This window comes from Ornithodoros turicata, chromosome 2 (genome assembly GCF_037126465.1).
Source record: "Ornithodoros turicata isolate Travis chromosome 2, ASM3712646v1, whole genome shotgun sequence".
In the NCBI taxonomy this organism is placed as follows: Eukaryota; Metazoa; Arthropoda; class Arachnida; order Ixodida; family Argasidae; genus Ornithodoros; species Ornithodoros turicata.
This window is the reverse complement of record NC_088202.1, coordinates 9,510,770-9,531,708: the sequence shown is the minus strand read 5'-3', so window position 1 is coordinate 9,531,708 and position 20,939 is coordinate 9,510,770. Positions and strand designations below refer to the sequence as shown.

Sequence of the window (20,939 nt, the reverse complement as noted above, 5' to 3'; positions counted from 1 at the left end):
TGCCCGCGAAAGACAAGTACGCAAGAGTACAATAAAAGGATTGTCGTGCAAGCACTTGCTTGACTGCAATGATAGGAATTCCCCTGGTAGTAACACATGCCAAACTTAAAAAGTGATATTTCAAACTTAACGTCATCCCTCCTTGAGACGTCAGTAACGTATCAGACTCTCAGTTCAATTATGTTAGAAGTATCGTCAAGCCTCTGCTTTCTTTGCTTCGCGATAAATGTACTCAGGTACAGACTTCGCCAGACAGAAGTGTAACTTTTCGCGTGGAGTAAAGATCACTTCCTTGAAGCAAACCTGTTCCGTTACTCCATCAATGATACTTCTAAATATGACTCTGTGCGATTCCTTTATGTTGCTATCCAATGCTCAAAACTGAAGCCATCTTGTGCCACTAGAAACACCAGCTTTTTTGCAGCATGTGACAAGTTGTGGTGTGCATTATGAATGTCTGACAGCGCCACACATTGAGGGCACTTTTGGTTACCAGATGAAGCGCTGGCTATCGTGCTGGCTTGAAGTTTTTCCTTTGAATTGTACATTCATCTTATGAGTACAGGCCATACTTCATAACAAAGCGTTTCACTGGAATGTCACGAAAATCGTCAGGCAGGCAAAACTTCTTATCGAAGCTTAGGTGGTGGTCGACGACTGAGGTTGCAGAAGCACACGGGGGTGAGACAGCAAAATGGAGGGAGAGCAACCTTCAACCACGTTTACGGTCTTTGACTACTACCCTCTTTGTGGTAGAGTGCTCTTGTGGTGTTGACACCCGCAACAAACATAGCCATGCTCCGCCTTCAATGATCTTTGAATTATCGTTACATTGAAGATCATAATAAAGAAGCTGCTTTCAACAGAAGCTGCCTCAACTGTGTTTACAAACAGAACAAAGTTCTTTGTACTCACAAAAGCACTACAGCTCATCTTGACCAGAGCCTCGTCCACATCCAGATCCCCTGGAGTGATGTCGGACTTTTCGCCAAGAGACGGTGGGGGCAGACGGTTGGAGTTGTTGTTCTTGTGGTCATCTTCCAGGTAAGGAGGGGCCACATAGTCATCATCATCACTAGTCAGACCCAATTCGTCGCCGTAACTGTAGTGCACCCACTGCCACAGCTCCTGCGTCGACATGGGCTGCAGGAAAAGTGAACAAAGCTGTGAGAAGTGCAGGCATATGGCGATACATTTCAATAACTGCACAACGTTTTACATTAATCAAAATTCTAAGTTGGGTAGGCATTGGGAAGATGGGACAGGCCCATGCAGGTGTACTTCCACGTGATCGCCAGGGCAACATGCTGCTGCATTCGCTATTTGTGTTTCTTTGCTCGCTCATCCCATTCGGCCATTCCCTTTGGTGTCCTGGTGCTCTAAAACCCTTTCAGGTCGCCTACAATTATCTCAATAAAAGCATTTGTGCATTGCAATGGCATTCTTTTCTCTACCCACCGGTGTCTGCCCACAGCACTCATTCATACCTCCCACAAAACTTGTGCCGTGTGCGTCCAAACATCAAGCATCCTTCCTCCTTGTACCATGGGCAGGATAAGGGAACAACGAGGTGACTGCTATGAAATGTTGCTCTCTTTTATGTGGTGTGCCCAGGGATAACCTTTAATGTATAATGAATATTTCGTGACAGAAACACTTGACACAAAGTCTTTACGTGGAAAGAATCTGAAAGGACCTTGTCACGTGATAAAGCAGCTACCATAAGTGTAATTTCTGAGCTACATGTAGTTCTGTGTGTAAACCATGTGTAAACTGCCCCCAGCCAATTCGGATTTGTGTCTGCCAATTTGTGAAAATTAGCACTTTTACAGAATCAGTATGGCGACAGACAAATAAGTAAGACCACCAAAGTGTTTATTGTACGTTAATAATACTAGTGGAGGGACTGGTGTGGGATCCCCGGGAACAGCACAAGGCAATAATTCACAATGCTATAAGTGTGTCATTAGGTGTCTTGATTAGGTATTTACCCGTGAGCGACTGCAAGGGCCAGCAGCTTACAAGCCACAGAAATTGTCCATGGTCATTAACTGAGATCGTGTGACCTGACAAGGTTATTGAAGCACCAGGAAGGCCATCTCTTGCCTACACTGGGTGTTTGAAAATGTCCCCTTTCACATACCCCCCCTATGATTACATACAGTCACCAACCAGTTTTTCGGACTCCACAATTTGCACTTTACATTCCGGACAAAACCATTGCCACCATCCAACTCTTCACAGAACCAAGGCATATTTACACGTACAGTAGAATCTCGTTAATTCGAACCTCCAGATAATTAGAACTCTCGTCCGGGCCCTGTCCAATTAAGCCACATGTATTTCAATGGGGAGAAACTCTCGGTAATTCGAACAGATGAGCGTATACCCCGGATAATGTGAACCAACGGAGCCCACGCATCGGACCAGAACGGGCCTCGGTGCCCCATACCTGCCCAGTTATTGACCTTCTGTACGGTGCACGTGCCCTTTTCCCCATCTTGTGGTGTTCAAGGACGCTCTGACCTCTTTACGATAGCAAGAAGTGTACGTGAACGCTTCCATTTCTCCCTCTACCCCTCTCCTTTCTCTCTTCCTGTAAAGGCACTGAAAGGTGGATGTGTGTTTGTGCAGCGTTTTGCAACAGCGCTCAGCAACCTGTTTGCTGTCGTTGTTTGACTGGCCCCATGGCGAAAAGAGGGAACTATGCAGCAAAGTTACGTCAGCGCAGATGACGGCGTGGAGACGTCTGGGCCCTTGACTGACGTGGACATCATTGACGCTGTGTGCTTCAGCCGAATTGAATTGGAGGACTGTGCGGACTGTAGCGACGAAGATACAGATGACCCAAGTCATGAACCGGTGCCTTTACAGAGTGCATTTGATGTAGCATAAGCGCTGGATATGACGGAGCGCTATTTTTCTTCAGAGGAAAATACGAACACCGTGCTTGAACTTGCGACTGAATGCTAACAGAGTCTGGCTCCAGGAAACGTCTGCAAACGCAAATTATTGACTACTTTCGACCCTAAACTGCTTAATAATTTCTGTAAATACATGTTGGTGGACATATGTGAGCCCTGTATTTCCTTGAAAGTCGTAACAGCCATGACGTTTGGGTGGTTTTCTTCGTCGTAACACCGGTTAGGCTTCAGGAACGTAACGCGTATAGTGGTAGAGCTTGTAAGCTGTAACGACTGCAATTATGCCAAAATCCTTTGAGCATGTCACAAAGTGAAACCGGTACCAAACGTGGCGAACGTATAACACTGCACAAGCTGCAGCACGTCTCTAGAAGCTTGCATGTGCTCCCTGTGCCCAGGCCCCCTTCCAGCACAGCGTCCCCCATCAGTTTCAACTCCACTTTATTGGAACATATATCCTGGCCCCCTTGAGTTCGAATTAACGAGTGCCTACTCTAATGCATCTGACAACTACCTCAAGGAATGGCTAGAGTTTTTGTACGCATTTCGGCACAAGCTTGCTTAATGTTTTGGCATGCTCATCCCCAACAAGGACAGAGTCATGACAAACGGGCCACCTCAGACTGTGATATTTCTGACTGCTTCAGAAGTGGTTTCAGCATTGAACATGTACAGAGGTCTCCGCATCAGCAGTTAAGGATCTTACACACATGTGCTTGACTTCTCTGCTTTGAACGTGTAATACCAGTAGATTCTGGAATACAGGCAATGTAAGTTAAAGGGTCCATGTTCTGAGCGGAGAACAACGCACAAGGAGGCCTGTTATCTGAAATATATGCTTTTTTTTGCCACATTGCATTCAACGTGAGCGCAGTTCATGCGCAAAAAGAGCGTCTTCTGTAAACTTTTGGGCAGCACTGTACCATGTATTATGCAAGCGCACATATAATACAATTCCATTTCTTAGGGCTCACTTTCGAGGTTAAAAACCTTGCATTATACGCGGCCAAATATGATAGTTTTACTCTGTCGATTATCAATCATCAAACGTGAAAGTGTGAGTGTCTATTAATATATAAACTTTGACATCAAGTAAGGAAGGCAACACAGTCGTTAATTCAGACTAGCACAACGTCGATATTCACCACGTCAACATGCTCAGTTTGCGTAGAGCTGCATCGACAATATCTTCGATTGAAATAAAAATTAAAAAAAAAAAGTGCCAAACTGGCAATATCGCAACAGTCGCACAGGAGTTGGCTGAGTTGTACAAATGGTGAAAAATGGGTGAAGCCTGTTAATGTCACGATGGACCTCTCCCCACGCTGATTGTTCTGTTGTGATCTGGTTAGTCACCATGTACTACCTCAATGAAGCTACGCTGGCTAAAGCTTACTGCAACCACCTTCTCACATTTGTCCATGCTAACATTTCTGATAGAGGCTTTAGGGAAAAAAAAATGAAGGGCTTCTGCCTTTGGCTAAAAATTACGACTGCTGCATGATTCGTACTAATTTTACGGTTCAGAGGAGTCCAAAAACCTGGTAACTGACTGTACGTGCGATTGGTAGAGAGTGGTTTGACTGACCCTCACCTGCTCCATGAGTGCATTCTGCCAGATGCGGAACAGCATGAGGTATGTCTTGTCCCGGGCCCCGAAGGAAGTGAAGAAGTGCTTCTCGTGGTCTGTACACACTTGCACAGCATTAGGGATTACCCGGGCAGTCTTCTCTTTTGTCATGCTCGTGATGTCTCGACAACGAATCACAACCTGAACGTGGCAGAGAAAGACAGAGTTAATACACATGGGAGTAAATTAGGGTTCAGAAAGCAGCGTCAGAGTGAGTACTCCGCGAGTACCGAAATTCTGTGCAATGCAGAGAGGAACCGTCTTTACTGCAGTGTAACTAGCAGACAATAGTTATTTAATTTAATATATTTAATTTGATTGATTGATTGATTTTTAAACCAGAACATTCTACACAGCTTTAAGGCAAAGGAAATTTAGTTCCTGCATATTTGAACTTGCTTTTACATCTGACCGATTGTTTATCTGGCAAAGAAATTCCAAGAAATTCCATGTAACATTTTGGTATTACAATTTGGTGTACGGTTAATTTATTGCAACTTACTTAATTTTTAATTAGTGCATAATAAAATAAAATGAGTCAGTTAAATTAAAAGTTGCCGAAGTAAATTGTATGCCTAAAACTTCACGGACCTCTCCAATAAAGAGAGCCCCCCCTAACTTTTTCTACAACTTATTTACGAATAGAGCCTGAGGTTTTGGGGAAATATTTTTTCCCCAATTCGGGGGGGGGGGGTAAAAATAAGGGAAATCAACATGTGCTCTAAATTCATGCAAATTCGGGTAGAAGAAGTTCCAGTATGCTAAATTCAGAGAGAAATTTGGTTCTAATACTCAAACGAACTCTACTGGTTTGGTACAAACGGTGATGCAACTGCATTTTCTGCCAAACGAGCTAGTGTGCATCTCTATTCCTACAGACATTTCAGTTAGGGCAATTTGCCGGGTAAAAAGCAGGTTTCACTCTAAATTTTCAATTCAATTTGGAGTGCAAATTCAGGGAAATAATGGGTTAAACCCTACAACTTCAGGCTGTATTTATGAAGGGTGGTTTTAGCTTTACAATTATTACTCAATTTTGTTAATTTTGCTATATCCTCTTTTTTGCCGTTGACAAGGTGATTATGTATATTCTAAAGCTAAATGCTGTGTTTTTTGAAAACCATGTTCATGTGCCAAGGCACCTGCAGGGATTGCTGCAGGCCTGCTCAACCTGCTGCAGGTCCCACAAATTATATAAGGTTGCAGCACTGCACACTTTCCAGAACAACTGAATCGGAACTATGAGAAATTTGATTCATCCCTGTACCAGCTTTTAACAAGCACCCTTTGCAGAGTACTCTATGCAAACCTAACATCTTTGTGACCAAAAGATATCTGAGTGACATGGGTATTCCCAGGATTTTTTCCAAAGAGGGGGGAGGGGGGGGTGCTTCCACCTCCACCTCTTTTTCTGGAGCAGGCAGAGTGCTATTGGTCCCCGAAGCCATGTTCTCAAACATGCTCCATAGGCTCACTGTTGGAGGTGAAGCGACGCATAAAGTTTGTGCACCTTGTCGAATGGCTTCCAGCACATTGTCATTTGTGAAATTTGATGTGAGAAATCCATATACAGGGTGTGTGCAGAAAAATATGACCCGCATTTTTACATGCAACTCGTTGTCTACTTACCCCAGAAACTTCCGGTGGCGTACGATGGCGTGTTTATGCGTGCAAAAGCTACAAAAAAATCCTAGAAGTCATACTCAGAGTAAAAAAATAAACCAAGCGCGAAAACATCGGCTTCCATGCATTAGAATAGGGCGGTCATGAGAGTGCATGGTAGTGCATGGCAGTCTCAGGAGAGTTATGTGCAGGCACCGCTAGGGATACTACCGATGAGCATCCATGTGGGACATTGTTTCGATTTCTGCACCGATAGCTCCCTTAGCGGTACTTGAACACAACTCTCCTGCATCTGCCATGTTGCTCTATTCTGATGCACGGAGGTCGAAGTTTTCGTTGCTCTGTCTATTTTTTAAGCTGAGTATGGCTTCCACGATTTTTCTGCAGATTTCGCACGCATAACTGCGCCATCGTGCGCCACCGGAAGTTCGTTAGTTAGGTAAGCAACAAGCTATGTGCTTAAATGCGGGTCACGTTTTTCTGCACACACCCTGTAGAACACTTCAGCACATAAATAAAACTTCTACGATATTGCACTATGCAACAGCGGCAGCATGCGCGGGTTGCATGCGCGTGTGCAATTGCTATCGGGAGTTGGTTGAGTTTCGCCGTTCTTGTGCGTGGGTTGGTGTTGTGCTCGAATAAGTCGCCTCTCCTCGTCTGACTGAGATACTCAACCTCAACAAGGAGTCAGTGTCAGGATAGTCCAATGACATGCCCACTGTACGCTGTGTGCACATTACGGGGCGTGCAAACATCCAGACTGCCGGTTGGCGAAGGCGCTGCACGAGAGTGAGGGATCACTTGATGTGCACATCGCCAGTGATTACGGCAGTGCTTGCCCTCAAATTCTCGAAATGTCAGCAAAATACTGCATCTGGGTTGCGCAGCCATATTGAACTACACCCAGTCTCTCCAGCGAGTTCCTCGAAAGCCGGCTTTTGTGAATACGGTGGGAGGTGTCCCAGCTAGCCATCACACTTGTCATGAATAGAGCTTGAAGTTTCAGGGTTTAACCCAATTCTGCCCCGAATTTGCACCCCGAATTGAGGGTTGCCTCTTTAGGGTGAAACCAGATTTTTACCCAGCAAATTGCCCTCACTGAGACGTCTGTAGGAATGCACACTTACTTGCTTGGCAGCAAATGCAGTTACATCACTGGTCTGGTACCATGTGTACCAAACCAGTAGAGTTAGTTTTTTCCCTTCTAATAGTGCACAATTTCTCCCCGAATTTATCATACGGGAGGTTTTTTTCACCTGAATTCGCATTAATTTTGAGCACGTGTTTATTCATTCGATTTTTTTTTACCCCAAAACTTAGAAAATATATTTCCCCGAAAACTTCAGGCTCTAGTCATAAAGTGAAAGCAACTGCTGTCACCTGAGAGAGGAGAAGCTTTGATGCGAAAGATAACTTGAATGAATCGGTGTGCGTATCCGACGGGACTAGCACGCATTGCGTGAGCAAACCTTACTATTTGTGAGTCTGACCTGCTACTCTCACATCCACCATCGAGCTCAACATGTTGCTGCTGAGCATGTGGCACATGACTTGGAGTCAAAAGCGAAAAGTCTGACTCTGGGACAGTCACACTGCATCAAAAATACATAGAGCCTGAAGCTTTCGGGAAATATTTTTTTCTAAATTCGGAGGGTAAAAATCGGGTAAATAAACATGTGCTCTAAATTCATGCAAATTCGGGTGGAAAAACTTCCAGTATGCTAAATTCGGGGAGAAATCGGGCTCACTTACTCAAACTAACTGTACTGGTTTGGTACAAACTGTGCTGTAACTGCATTTGCTGCCAAACAAGCTAAGTGTGCATTCCTACGGATTTCTCAGTGAGGGCAATTTGCCGGGTAAAAATCGGGTTTCACCCTGAAGAGGCAACCTCCAATTCGGGGTGCAAATTCGGGGAAGAATCGGGTTAAACCCTAAAACTTCAGGCTCTAAAAATACACTGTCTGCCCTTGAGGAACTTCAAGCTCACCCAGGTGAAAAATTAAAGTGGAATCCCAAGTGGGATATAGTGGAACCACTTGAACAACAAAGTGGGTCAAAGTGCACCCACTCTGACTTTCAAAGTGGTTACAGTTTAACCCACAAGGCTCTGGCCAAACCCACTTTGACATCAGAGTGAACACAATTTAGCCAGAAAATGGTTCTATTTCGAACCACTTTGCTGACCAAGTGGTTCCAGTTTATCCCACAACGGCTCTGTCTAACCCACTCTGACTTCCACATTGGCAAGATAATGGTTCCATTTCAAACCACTTTGCTGACAAAGTGGTTTCCACATTGGCAAGATAATGGTTCCATTTCAAACCACTTTGCTGACAAAGTGGTTTGAAATGGAACCATTATCTTGCCAATGTGGAAGTCAGAGTGGGTTAGACAGAGCCGTTGTGGGATAAACTGGAACCACTTGGTCAGCAAAGTCGTTCGAAATAGAACCATTTTCTGGCTAAATTGTGTTCACTCTGATGTCAAAGTGGGTTTGGCCAGAGCCTTGTGGGTTAAACTGTAACCACTTTGAAAGTCAGAGTGGGTTAGACAGGATCCGCTTGGGGTATCACATGAGGAACACTAAACACGAAAGGAAAGGCAATCCAATCCAATCTATGTCTTCGTATCATTTGAACGATTTCAAAGTTACGTCGGTTGGATAGAGCAATACAATGGAGCTACTGAAACTGCCCAGCATTATATTCCAAGTTCAGCGTGCTTCAGGCGCATATAGGAGGTGAAACTCAATGCCTCGCCTTGCCACGAAACCGCCATCGCTGCTGATATCACCCGATTGCAAATTGCAACAGAACAGGCGTTCCACGGTGCTCGCTCGGATGGCTCGGGTGAAGAACAAAGGAGAATGTGATTTCTGCGTCGTGAGCTGCTTCTGCTACTTTCAGTCTCGATTCTGTTGACTTCGCTTCTTGGAAGGGTAAGCCAGTGGACCAACTTACAGTTCGAACATGACTAATATGCGACTGAACTTTTCCTTAAACATTTCAGATTTGGCTTTCTTCATGCTGCACTTCCAATATTGGATCTCGAAATGTCCCGAGATTCATATCGTACCTGATCATCTTAAAAAACGCGGACTGCAGCTTGTCATATTGTCTGTCCATTGTGCGATACCTTGTGACATTGAAACATGTGTATACGTGTGAAACACTTCCCAACAGTGTGCGCGAGATGTTTTCCATTATTGTGTCAACCTGGATGCCACTTTCAATGTATGTATTTTCGTAATAAAATAGTGTGTTGCTCAATACCTCATTGTGTGTGTGTGTTTTATGCACGTCGCGAATGTGTGAGACTGTTTCAGTTTGGACTTCGCTGGCGGCATGATTCCCTTGTCCATGTCAGGTTGGAAGCTTGAAATGAGAACTGACGATGTTTGACGTTTGTCTGGTCTCGTTCGTACGTGGCGAAGGCGAATCGTATCGCATGTGTACCTCATGCACGAAACGGTATGTGCGCGGTACTTCATATTTTATCACGTTAGCCGTACCTCTTGAATCATAGAAAGAAGAAGATAATGTACCTGATGTTCGTGTGGTATGTAACCGTTACTGGGCGTAGAGTGTAAGCTGGAAACTGAAGTGGACTGACATAGCAAGTGGTTCTGCAACTGGAACCATTTGCAAATAGGTCCCAAAGTGGAAAAGGATATGTAAGTGGTTTCCAAAGTGGAACGGCTTCCAAGTGGATTTTAAAGTGGACAATTTCCAAGTGTTTCTCAAAGGGGTATTCGTTTCATAAACAACTTGCAAGTGGTTCCACTTGTAAATATTTTCCACCTGGGCACTTACACTGATGTTTCAGGTGTACCACAATAGTGGGGTACACCTGAAACTGTAGCAGTGTCAATTGTCTCGTGGGAGTGGCAACCTTTATTCCTTATCCTTTCCTAGTTGATGCCTCCCTCCATATTTCCATGATTATCAAAATGTGGTTGTATGTGCTGTATGTACACACGCAGTAAATGAGGCTACTTGAAGTCGTTATTCGATTCAAATATTTTCGAAGTCAAATATTTTCAATGTTTGTGTTTGATTCCTATTCAACATTTTTACTATTCACACTGCCCTAATTATAAGAATTTATACTAGGGTTGTCTTCCTGTTGATATTTTGCATAAATTGAGAAACACCTTTGATATGTCAAATAGAAAAATAGAGAACATGGCGACAGACAGCAACGATGATGGAACAACTGGTGATACTTTTACAGCATTTAGTAAGTTAGGCAATGGCCCTTTTACATTCACATTAAACATTTGCATGCTTCTCGCACCAAGTAGTCAGTACTTACATTTGTTTCCCATCTGAAGATATTGGCATAGAAACATATGAAGTTCTGTGTTACATATAGCCTGCCATGAACCAAGATATCCCTTTGAAGTGCACAAGAATAGTCTGCAGAGCAAACAAAAAGCCACGATGAAATTATTTCTGGTAAAGAGGAGGTTAAAATGTATTTCTAGTGCTATTTACAAAGTTTGCTCAAATATTACAGAGGACATTGTTTTCTTTTCTCCTGAAACAAAATTAGTTTCGTCACAACATGTTCAGTCAAGTAACACCGACCTGTGGCCCACACCTTTACCATGTATTCAGTCAGTCACTCGTTACCACTACTTTAGTTTTGTAATGAATGGTATCATTCTACAGAGATGCAAAGAATCAAGCCGTAATATGACAAAGCTGCATAGAAACACAGTGAAACACAGTGAAATGAAAACGTTTCGAAAACAAGTTTTCATGTCGTTTTAATAGCAACTTGGAACTTATATTTTGATTACCTCCGTACCTTTTGCAGTAAACATAATCTGTGCAACAATTATGAGCTGTATTTTAGGAACACTAATGCTCAACAGAAGTTAAACTTGTGAGAGCCAAGAGCAACTCAACCATATGAAATGTGCATGAAAACCTAGGACACAAGAGACAATTAGCTTTAATCATTACTGTTTCATTACTGTTTGATTACTGTTTCATACTGCTTCATTACTGTTTCATTGCTGTTTCATTACTGTTTCATTACTGTTTCATTGCTGTTTCATTGCTGTTTCATTACTGTTTCATTACTGTTTCATTTCAATTACAATTGACTCTTTCATCATTACTTTCATCCTAGGACACAGTCACACGGTTTGCAGTCATGTAGAGTACACATCTCAGGTTCTGAGGTATGCTACAAACCTACAAAGCAATTCTAATTTGTTCACAAGCATAGGTAGTTTGAATCATTGATGGAAATTAGTGACATTATGGGTGTCTCATCATATCATGTTTGAGCTTTATTTATTCATACTCAGGGCCAAAAGGCACTTTCAACTTGAGGGGCCAATATACATAATAGGTCATAGTATGAATTATTTCTACATAACTGAAAAGGGTTCACAATTAACAATGAAAGAATTAACAAAACAGATCACTTACAGCGCCCTGGAAAGTTGGCATGTGTCGCGAGGAAAATATCTTTAGATATCCTGAGTGTTGCTGGAACCCTATATTATTCCCTGTTAAGTTTAAAGCAGGGTGTCGGAGCAAACCGAAAACCGGAACCGAAAACCGGAAAAAAAACGTTATTTTGGTGCGAACCGGAACGGAATCGAAACCGTATACGTTTTTTTCGCTCAGTTATGGAAACCGAAAAATATATTTAACGGTTTTTCGGTCCAAGAAAAAACTTCGCCGGTTTGGACTACGGATAGGCGAATGAAACAGACGTCGTGTGCTCTGAAGTCATGTCATGTGGAATGCACGTCGGTATAGTATGACCCTTAGGCTCCCTTTGTAATGGTTTATCGTTCGCACACGCACACATACTTTGAGGTACATGTGACTCTCTAGCAATGTGCCGTAGTGTTCGTTTTAATTTGATCCCCCCAAACTCTCCTCAACTAAACAGCGACCCAAGGAGGCTGCATAACGGCTTCTTTATCGGTAATGTCGCGCAACGCGTCCCTTGTTTGAGAGCAGCTAAGTTGAATACATTTACGTATACGCGAGGGCAAGCCCGTGCGAAGTGGCAACTCTTTTGTGGACAGGACACGAAGAAAATAAAACTGAGCCGTCGAGCGCGTTTGTGAGTGAAGGTGTTCCTCGATTTGCGTAGTACTCGTGCGGTGGTGCTTGCTGGCTAGACAGTAGCAACACACATTCGGATGGGACGCAATCGCTCCAACCCAGCAAGAAAGTACTTTACGTATGACATCACGACAAACAAGTCCGTTTGTAGCATGTGCTTCAAGAAAGGAGAAAGCCCATTTGAACAGAAAGTAACCTACAGGAACCACGAGCTACCAATTTCACAGCTGTCTATTAATAATAAATACCACGTATGCGGAATAAACGGGTTTACATTTTGTAACATTGATTTACTTTTTGTGGGGATGAGTATTCCCAGCAGAAGCGGAACCGGTTAAAAACCGTTATGAACCGTTATTTTTTTGCTCCGGAGCAGAACCGGTACCAGATCGTTTATGATGTACCTACCAACAATCAGCCTCTCTGTCTCTGGAAGGTCTTTAAACAGCCGTTTGAAATCTTCACTCTTCGACTTGTAGGATGGATTCAACATCTACAGAGAGAAAGGTTTAAAATGTAGCACTCAGAAGTAGAGTAACAAATGTGTGTTTTAAGGTTAGACATGGAAAAATCGGTTAGCACCCCTCAATTCCCACCGCCATCACTTCAGGTAAAACCAGGGAAAACCCCAAGAATAAAAGTCGCCAAAGCACAAACTTAACCACTTATGCAGGCAGGGGTGAACAGTAAATAGTACTTCACACTCAATGCTCCCTCTCGCCATATTCTTATGTTCTTAACACGTTTTCTTTCTTCCTTTTCCTTTTTTGCACCTCAAAATCACTCTTTCATATTCTATTACCAGATTTTACCCTGTTTTACAGCTTCAATCATAAATCCTGATTTTTAGACCCATGATTTGGAAAAAATCCGAACCTGAAGACACAAGTGTCTAACCCCCCCGGTTACACCAACGACGTTTAATGCAGAGCTAACTGAGCTAACTGAGCTCGGTTCCAGTTTCGGAGCATTGCACCAAACACGCTCAACAGTAGCGTCACCCTCAAACTTGACTCCAACTGTCACTCAGCAGAATCGTCCTTGTCGGTGGCTCAGGGCGCTGAGCCGAGCTCATGACGTCAGTTGTTTCGTCGGTTATTTCTTGAAATAAGTCGTGCGGAGGCGAGACCGACTGGTTTTCAGCCATTACTATGAGGAAGAATTAGGCGGTTCTTCTGCGGGTACAGTTGCATCTGACAAGAAGGATGGGCATACAATCGGATTTTCAAGGTCTCATAACAGTTTTGTGTAAGCGGCCATGTTGACTGCAGTGAGGTGCTGTGTGTGTGTGTGCCCAAGTTTTCGGAGCACATAATCTGTGCTGGCTTAAGAATAGCAAAATAATGTTGTACAGTACGAGTCAAAATGGCGTAAAGGTACAACTTGGGATCATCCAACCATCTGATTTCTGCGTCATTCTTTGTCGTTTCATTCGTGTTTGCCCAAGCAGACAGTAGCCATTGTGGAAGCAGCCTTGCTACGTAATTTGTATTATCACCCATGAGCTTGCATTACGTACTCTTTTGAAAGCTGTCTTTTCCTTTTTTTCTTTTTTTTTTGTTCATGCGTAGTCTCCTTCCCCTTGTCTGTGAAAAAGTTTAGCTGCACAAGTGCAGATCATTCTGGTAAGTTCTGTCGTGTTGTGTTGTTGCCATGCAAGAAATACTTCTGTTGCGTAGACTTATTGTGCGTACATGCACTTATTATTTATTGAGCTGCAGTTGGCATCGCTACTGCTTCCTGTTCTGTACCGCATATTCATTTGGCTGCAATCTGCTACGCTGTCACCAGATGACGAAACAAAACAAAGATCTCATCTGCTAAGTGAGAGAAAACGCTAGGGCTTAGCTCTAGATCACTGACACAAACAACAACAACAACGCAACTACAAATGAAAGTGTTCTTGTGTGTTTCTAGAATGCAGACACAGTAGTGCAGTTTTGTCGCGAGCCGTGACGTGGTCAAGTGACCTTAAAAAGCCAATGGCACGCGACCCTCGACAAAGACTAACAAGATGCCTAGAATTCCGTAGCCTGAATCAGGTTTTGCAAAGTGGCAGGCTTAAGTGAGTGTGAGGTCTGGTGCATTTTAGAGCTTCCCTCCCATGAACGTGGCTTGAGGAGGGAGCTCCAGCGATAAGCCGCACTTGTGGGAGCTGCGTCTTAAACCGAGATTGGTGCAACCGGCAGTAGGTGTAACTCAATGTCAACAAAGTGGACATTAGGCATGTGCAAAGCAAGCAATGTGTGTGCCATATATTTTCCATATATGCGTGTGCCTTCCATATTTTTTTATTATTACGATGACCATAGCGTGTGTCACACAAAGCCTTTTTCATGTTCTTGTAACTATACTACCAGTAAAGAAATACCTCACAATCGGAGCCAAATACAGCTTAAAGCTAGGCCAGCCTTAGAGTGAAGCAAGGAAATGACATTCGAGATTACATAGAAGACTTTTCTAGCTTTTACTGTTTTTACAGTCTATCAGGAGTGCCCTTGCATAATATTTTTCTTCACTGTATTCACTTTTTTTTTATTTACAGTACATCTGTACATGTCCATTTCAGGGACAAACATTTTGTTACTGCATTTCGGGAGTGATGCGAATAGCATGCTGCAGAACTTTCCTATGATGACTGAGGCGCTTGTGTACATAAAAACTACCAGAAATTACGACTCAGCTGTAAAATAGCTATGTTTTATCTGTCATTATGCTGAGTAAAAACATCTTTATTGGTATGCAGTGGCAACAGCCTAATGCAACACTGAGATCGCATAGTGTAAATAGGGCCCTGTGTTTTGGGGTATATTTAGGGAGTGACTTTTTCGGGTTAAATGCCTTTCTCAGGCTAATCTAGGTAAAGTAAGGTAAAAATCGGGTGCTATTTTTAAATCTGTAATTCGGGGAGAAATCGGGTGACAATTGTGCCTTCGGGTGTTATCGGGTGTTTTTCTTTCTCCTCTTGTCTATTAAGTCCTTTCCTAATCTCTCTTTTTTGTTCTTTTGTTGTTATTTTTTGCAGGATGTTGCCTTCCAGCGGTAATCCCCGAAGGCATAGACAGTGTTGACACACATGGGTGTATTGCTTGGAAAGTAAGTGACCCATTCTTACATGTGTTACACGTGGCAACCTTGTTCGTCTTCAGTGGAAACGTCACTTGAGGATTTCATAGTGACTGGAATTCGGGGAGAAATCGGGTTTAACCCGAATTGGTCGGAGGTCAGTTTGGGGGGGGGGGGGGGGGGGAATAACCGGGCGGAATCGGGTTTAACCTGAAAAGGTCACTCCTTAAGTATATTTTATAAAAATCCGAAGGTAAAAATTGGGTTTTATTTCAGGAGCCATACAACAGGGTAAAATTGGGTGATATCGGGTGGAACAGCAGATTTTCGGGTGGAAAATAAGAAAAGAGCGGTTCTCGCATTTTAGATGTACATGAAATGGAGAACAGACGTGCTGAATGTACAGTGTGTCCAATGCGTATCGGCGGCTGAGCTAGCACACTGCCGAGCTAGTTTTTGTGGGCGCGTGTTCGGGTTTTACCGTAAGTGATGATGATGCAAATTGGGAGGTAAAAACAGGTTTTACTGGATTTAACCCTAAAACAAACAAAATATTGTATACAGGCCCTAAATATAAATTATTGTATACAGGGTGTCCCAGAAAACTTGTCATTGAATAGGATATATGCGAAATGAAGCGCCCTCTCTTGCCCGTTAGCGAAAACGAACTCGCACCATTTTCGTTGAGGCGATGCTTGGAAAGCATGGCTCCGCTGTTCCGTGTACACAGTTTGCGTTGCCCGTGAGTAAGTTTGATTGAATAGTGGCAGCTGAAGAGGGCTTCTGTTGTTTTTGTCATTCTATGTGTAAGCACCTCATGTACCACTGCGTTAGTAAAAGTTTGTTGTGCAGCAAGGCAGCAGCCGGCAGCATAGTGTGAACAACACTGCAAGCTTTTCGTTCTGCTTAGTAAAGAATCGTCTGAATACCACAACTTTTTGTCGTGAAAAGGGCTGCGTATGTCGAAACTCTGAAGACCAGAACACAATGCTATTTAGTAATGATGAAGGTGCCACCGCACTGCTGCGCCAAGCTATACTAGCAGAGAGGAATAAAACGACAAAAGGGTGCATATTCATGAATCGCTGTAACTGAGCACTAGGAAGCGCCTGAAATAGCATCCTGTAGTTGAGGCTACTGTCGGACCAGCCTAAAGCTTAACGAGTGAAGCTTAACATTCTCGATCATTCAGAATTAATATGCAGTCTCTCATATCACTTCATCATTCTCGATCATTCAGAATTAATACGAGTATGCAATCACTTTAGAATCGGACATTTACCACTCGTTTATGCACCACTGATGCAGAACCTGAGAGGCAGACCAATGTTATAGTGTTCCTGATTTGACTCTTGTAAAATCAGTGAACTTATGGTGAGTTATATCACAACCTGCAGGTGACTTGTCAAGTGTGATAGATTGGAATATTGTTTTGCATATGTACAGCTTGGGACAAAAGTTTACGGAACACCGGGGTGTCACACTTCTGCATTGGAGCGGCACCCTAGCAGCAAACGGGAGCAGACAAATATACTCACAGATAGCTAGAACAGCCGGTCACCTGTTTCTTATTCGAACTCTTCCTGATATCTAACAGGGAGCCGCTCCGATAAAGAAATACGCCAGTGGCATGTTCCGTAAAGTTTTGTCCCAAGCTGTACCTAGTGCGCTCTCTTGACGTTCATCCTAACTCCAAATAAGCTTGTGCACAATAATTAGCGGTCTCTACATGTGTTCTCTACTGTGTTCCAGTTTTTCGTGCACAAGGGAAAGTAAGAAAAGAAATTAGTCGAGCCACTAAATAAGCCAGAACACGAGAATAGGACATCATCTATGAATATTTGTTTTTAAATCTTATTTTTGTGTGTGTGTGTGTGTGAATTGCCTCACACAGTTAAAAGGAAAATCACTTCTTGTAGTTGAACTACATAGGATAAAACCCCGCTTATTACAGGTTCAGAACCATGGCATTTATGTTGATCAAATATTTATTTATTAAATAACATAAATAAATGTTGGTCATGAAGTCACACGCTCGGCAAACAGGTCAAGTCGTGGCTTAAGGAGAGCAAGCAGCAATGATAGAACCAGATACCTTCCAACATCTAAATCTGAAACCTAGTACTATATAGTCGACCCCCGTTTATCCAGACTTCATTTATCCGGATCCCGCGGTATCCGGACAAAAGGCACGGGAACGGATTTTCTTCCATGTATTTTGTTCTCGTTTGTCCGGACTTCAGCTTCCGGACTCGGACAAGAATTCCAGGGAACGAAAGTCGAAAATTCTAGTAATCCAGCTTCAGTTATCCGGACTACCGTGAGTAAGAGGAGACGCTGACCCCGCTTCGTCACCCTTTTCGCTGTTTTGGGGTTATTCCCGTCACACATCAGGGACCTACATTCCTCCGTAGGGAAGACAACCGTGCACGATGACCCCTTTTTCTATTTGTGTGCGTTGGGTCACGTTGGCCAGTCGAGTCATTTGGAAATATCTCGAGCAACTGTCCGGTTCTAGAGGGGAGAATTCCAACCCGAGGGACTGCTGCTCACGGCTCGTTGGCCGATGAAGACATTCCCCTAGCTGAGCTGCGATCCCTGATGCAGAGGCTCACTGCGACTGCCGTAGATGATGCTGCGGTTTCTGACTACGTTGACGTTGATAAGGATGATGACGCGTGTGCTGCTATGACTGATGACGTAGTGATTGCTGCTGTTGCCTCCGATGATGTGCAGCAAGACGGTGCCGATGACGCCAGTGAGAAACAAGGCTCCGACATTGACACTTTGCGACCGCACTGACATTCTTCCAGCAGCGCAACAGCGTGGCTCAACTCTATGCAATTAGCAAAAGTTTGCAGGAATCGAGTGCCTACACTACTATGTAACAGCTGTCATTGACGAGATTTCTGTGTTTTAATTAAACCTTGCTCTGTAGGACGTTTCTATTCGGTCGTTTCATTTATCCGGATGCCCCGGTATCCGGACGATTTCGCCAGGAACGGCACCGTCCGGATAAACGGGGGTCGACTGTATAATCTAATTATATATCACAACTACCAAATGCAGCAGCACTACAACTGTGGCGTGGTTCCAAGAATCTCAAAACATTAAGGAAGAGATGGCTCGGCGCACTGCGGCAAATGGTATGAAAAACTCCGGCATCAAAATATTCCCCATTTATAAGACCAGTATCTCATTTAATCTTATCATCACAATAGCTGCTAAAAGTAAAAAGTGAAGTATTGCAGAAAACAAGGTAAATGCAAATGCCAAACGTCGATGATAAATGCCGTGTGAGATCTCGCTGAAAATGGAATCGACTGCAAAACTGTAGGACTATTTCTGCAGCTGAGACTAGAGTTCTGAACAGTTTGTCATTCGTACATTCCGCCAAAATGTTCTGTACTCCACCGAGGAGTCGTGCTTCAAAAATTGCGACCGTGGATCCCTTTTTAGCGGAACCTCCTCAAGCCGCGCTGCAGCTCGTGAGAGATCTGCCCTAGCCATGGCGGTCGGGAGCGGTGCACTCGACAGATGGCGCTATTTCGCATATCTCCTATTACAATAAAAAAACTACGCCACCTAGAATCATGTGGTCAATGGCATTTGTTCATATTAGGTTTTTGCCATCTCGTGATGTGAATGTCATGTAACGCAAGTTTAATTATGCAAATTAATTTGCCAAGTAAATGTAACTTTTTTACCTTTTTACCACACCAATACGAAGAGTGTGCCGAATTTACTCAAGTTCATGATAATTGACAGTGATAAGCAGGAGCTATCCTATCGGAAAAAATAGCTGAACATCATGCTTTTCGCCATGCTTTTCGGAGAACCGCGCGACGACTTGTTGAGCGCAATCGCTCTAAGCCCGACAAAAGGAGGTCGCAAACACAGCCTACAAAGTGATAATAGAAAATGTGACAGTTCCTGAAATTGGGAGGGGAAGGCATGATCCCAGCGGAAACCAGACACGATAAGTCAAGCCTGTGTTATCTCTTTCTACAATGCCGGTGTGGGCTGCGTTTCCAACCTCCTCTCGTCAGACTGACAACGACTGCGCTGAAAAATTCAACGCTCGCTATCCTCTGGGAGCTCCGAAGAGCATGATGTTCGGCTATTTTTTCTTCTGGTATAGCTCCTCAATATCCCTGTCAATTATCATTAATTTGAGTTAATTTGGCATGCTCTTCACACTGGTGGGGTAAAAAAGTGACTTGACTTGGCAAGTTTCCGAGTTCAGTTCTCAAAAACTTACATAATTAAACTTACGTTACATGACATTCATATCAAGAGGTGGCAAAAACCTAGCACGAACAAATGCCGTTGACTTCATGATTCTAGGTGGTGTAGTTTTTTTTATTATAATTCAATGACACGTTTTTTGGGACACCCTGTATAGTACAGACTCATTGCAGCATAACATCGTCGAGACAGAGTAAAAGTTGATAACTTACATTGTACCAAGAAGACGTTTTCTTCTTCTTCTCCATAAGTTTAGCAGACTTGTCTCCTTGATCACTCCCCTTCTTGCTGCAGGAATCCCCTTTGTCAGACCTGTCCGAACGGTCCGACCTCTCGTAGCTCCTGGACATTTGGTCCGACTTGTCGGACCTGTCGCTCCCTCGTAGCGCACTGCCTTCCTGCCTGCTAGAAGAGGACTGGTGGTCGGGTGTAGCCTTGGCAGTGGTGGTGCCACTCTCTTGAGAGCGCCCCGATGACTCAGAGGTACGATCCAGGGAGGCATGACTGTCAGTGAGGCTGCTGGCACTTTGCTGGAGTCCTGCATTCACGGGTGACCATACCATTAGTGCTCACATATTTATTTTCTTTCCTTTTATGAAGCTGAGGTCAAATAACAGGGAGCATGCAAAACAAAAGCACCTACATTTGACTGCCAGACATACAATAAATTAATTATTTTGTGTTAGTTGTAGCGCCTCCAAGATACATTTACAACATGCTCATTTGCACAGATGAGAGTGTGCCAGAGTGATAAAAGTGTTACATCAGAAGTAGAGAGCACATTTCCAGGCATATGCCTTGTCGTCGGGGGATGTACAGATGCTGGCTTTTAATACTCTAAACACGAATCAGGTCGAAGGGAACCCATTAGTACCCTAATGTTAGTGCTTTTTCTTTTTTTATGCAATTAGTACGTTTTTTTTAATGGGCGCCGATAAGTGCCTAAATGGGTACTTTACTTGCTGCTTCATGTTTATTACATAGTTTTTTGCAACGAAAAAAAGAGAAAAGAAAACTTTGTAACAGTTGAGGACATGCTTCGCCGTGCTACATCACAGACAGCAAGTGTCTTCTCCTATGACAGAAAATGAATCCTTTTTCGCCCGCATACCTTGCATCCGGTGCAAGGACCCTTGCAGCTATGCTTAGTGGTAACCAGAGCTGTACAAGTTACTCGCAAAGTGTAATTAAGTTACAGTTCTATAACTTTAAAAGTAACTAAGTGACAGGAAAAGTTATTTGGACTAAAATGTACCTCATTTGCAGTTACTCGTGGAATAACATTGAGTTACTTCTCAGTACTTTTGGTTACTCATGGTTAAATTGACCACGTGTAAAACTTTGGAG

General features: G+C 43.5%; 1 protein-coding gene across 6 annotated transcripts in view; it reads right to left on the bottom strand.

Annotated features, from left to right (window-relative positions):
* LOC135385177 (protein Aster-B-like) overlaps nucleotides 1-20,939 on the bottom strand; it is a 226,208-nt gene that overhangs the window by 72,387 nt on the left and 132,882 nt on the right. For 5 of the 6 annotated variants that reach the window (XM_064614361.1, XM_064614365.1, XM_064614367.1 and 2 more), the window contains 5 exons: nucleotides 19,805-20,130; nucleotides 12,687-12,771; nucleotides 10,498-10,601; nucleotides 4,513-4,695; nucleotides 916-1,143 (listed from right to left, as the gene is read on the bottom strand). In XM_064614361.1, the coding sequence (XP_064470431.1) occupies nucleotides 916-1,143; nucleotides 4,513-4,695; nucleotides 10,498-10,601; nucleotides 12,687-12,771; nucleotides 19,805-20,130 (926 nt within the window). The remainder of the gene's footprint in view (nucleotides 1-915; nucleotides 1,144-4,512; nucleotides 4,696-10,497; nucleotides 10,602-12,686; nucleotides 12,772-19,804; nucleotides 20,131-20,939) is intronic. The other variant, XM_064614363.1, reaches the window with a different exon arrangement.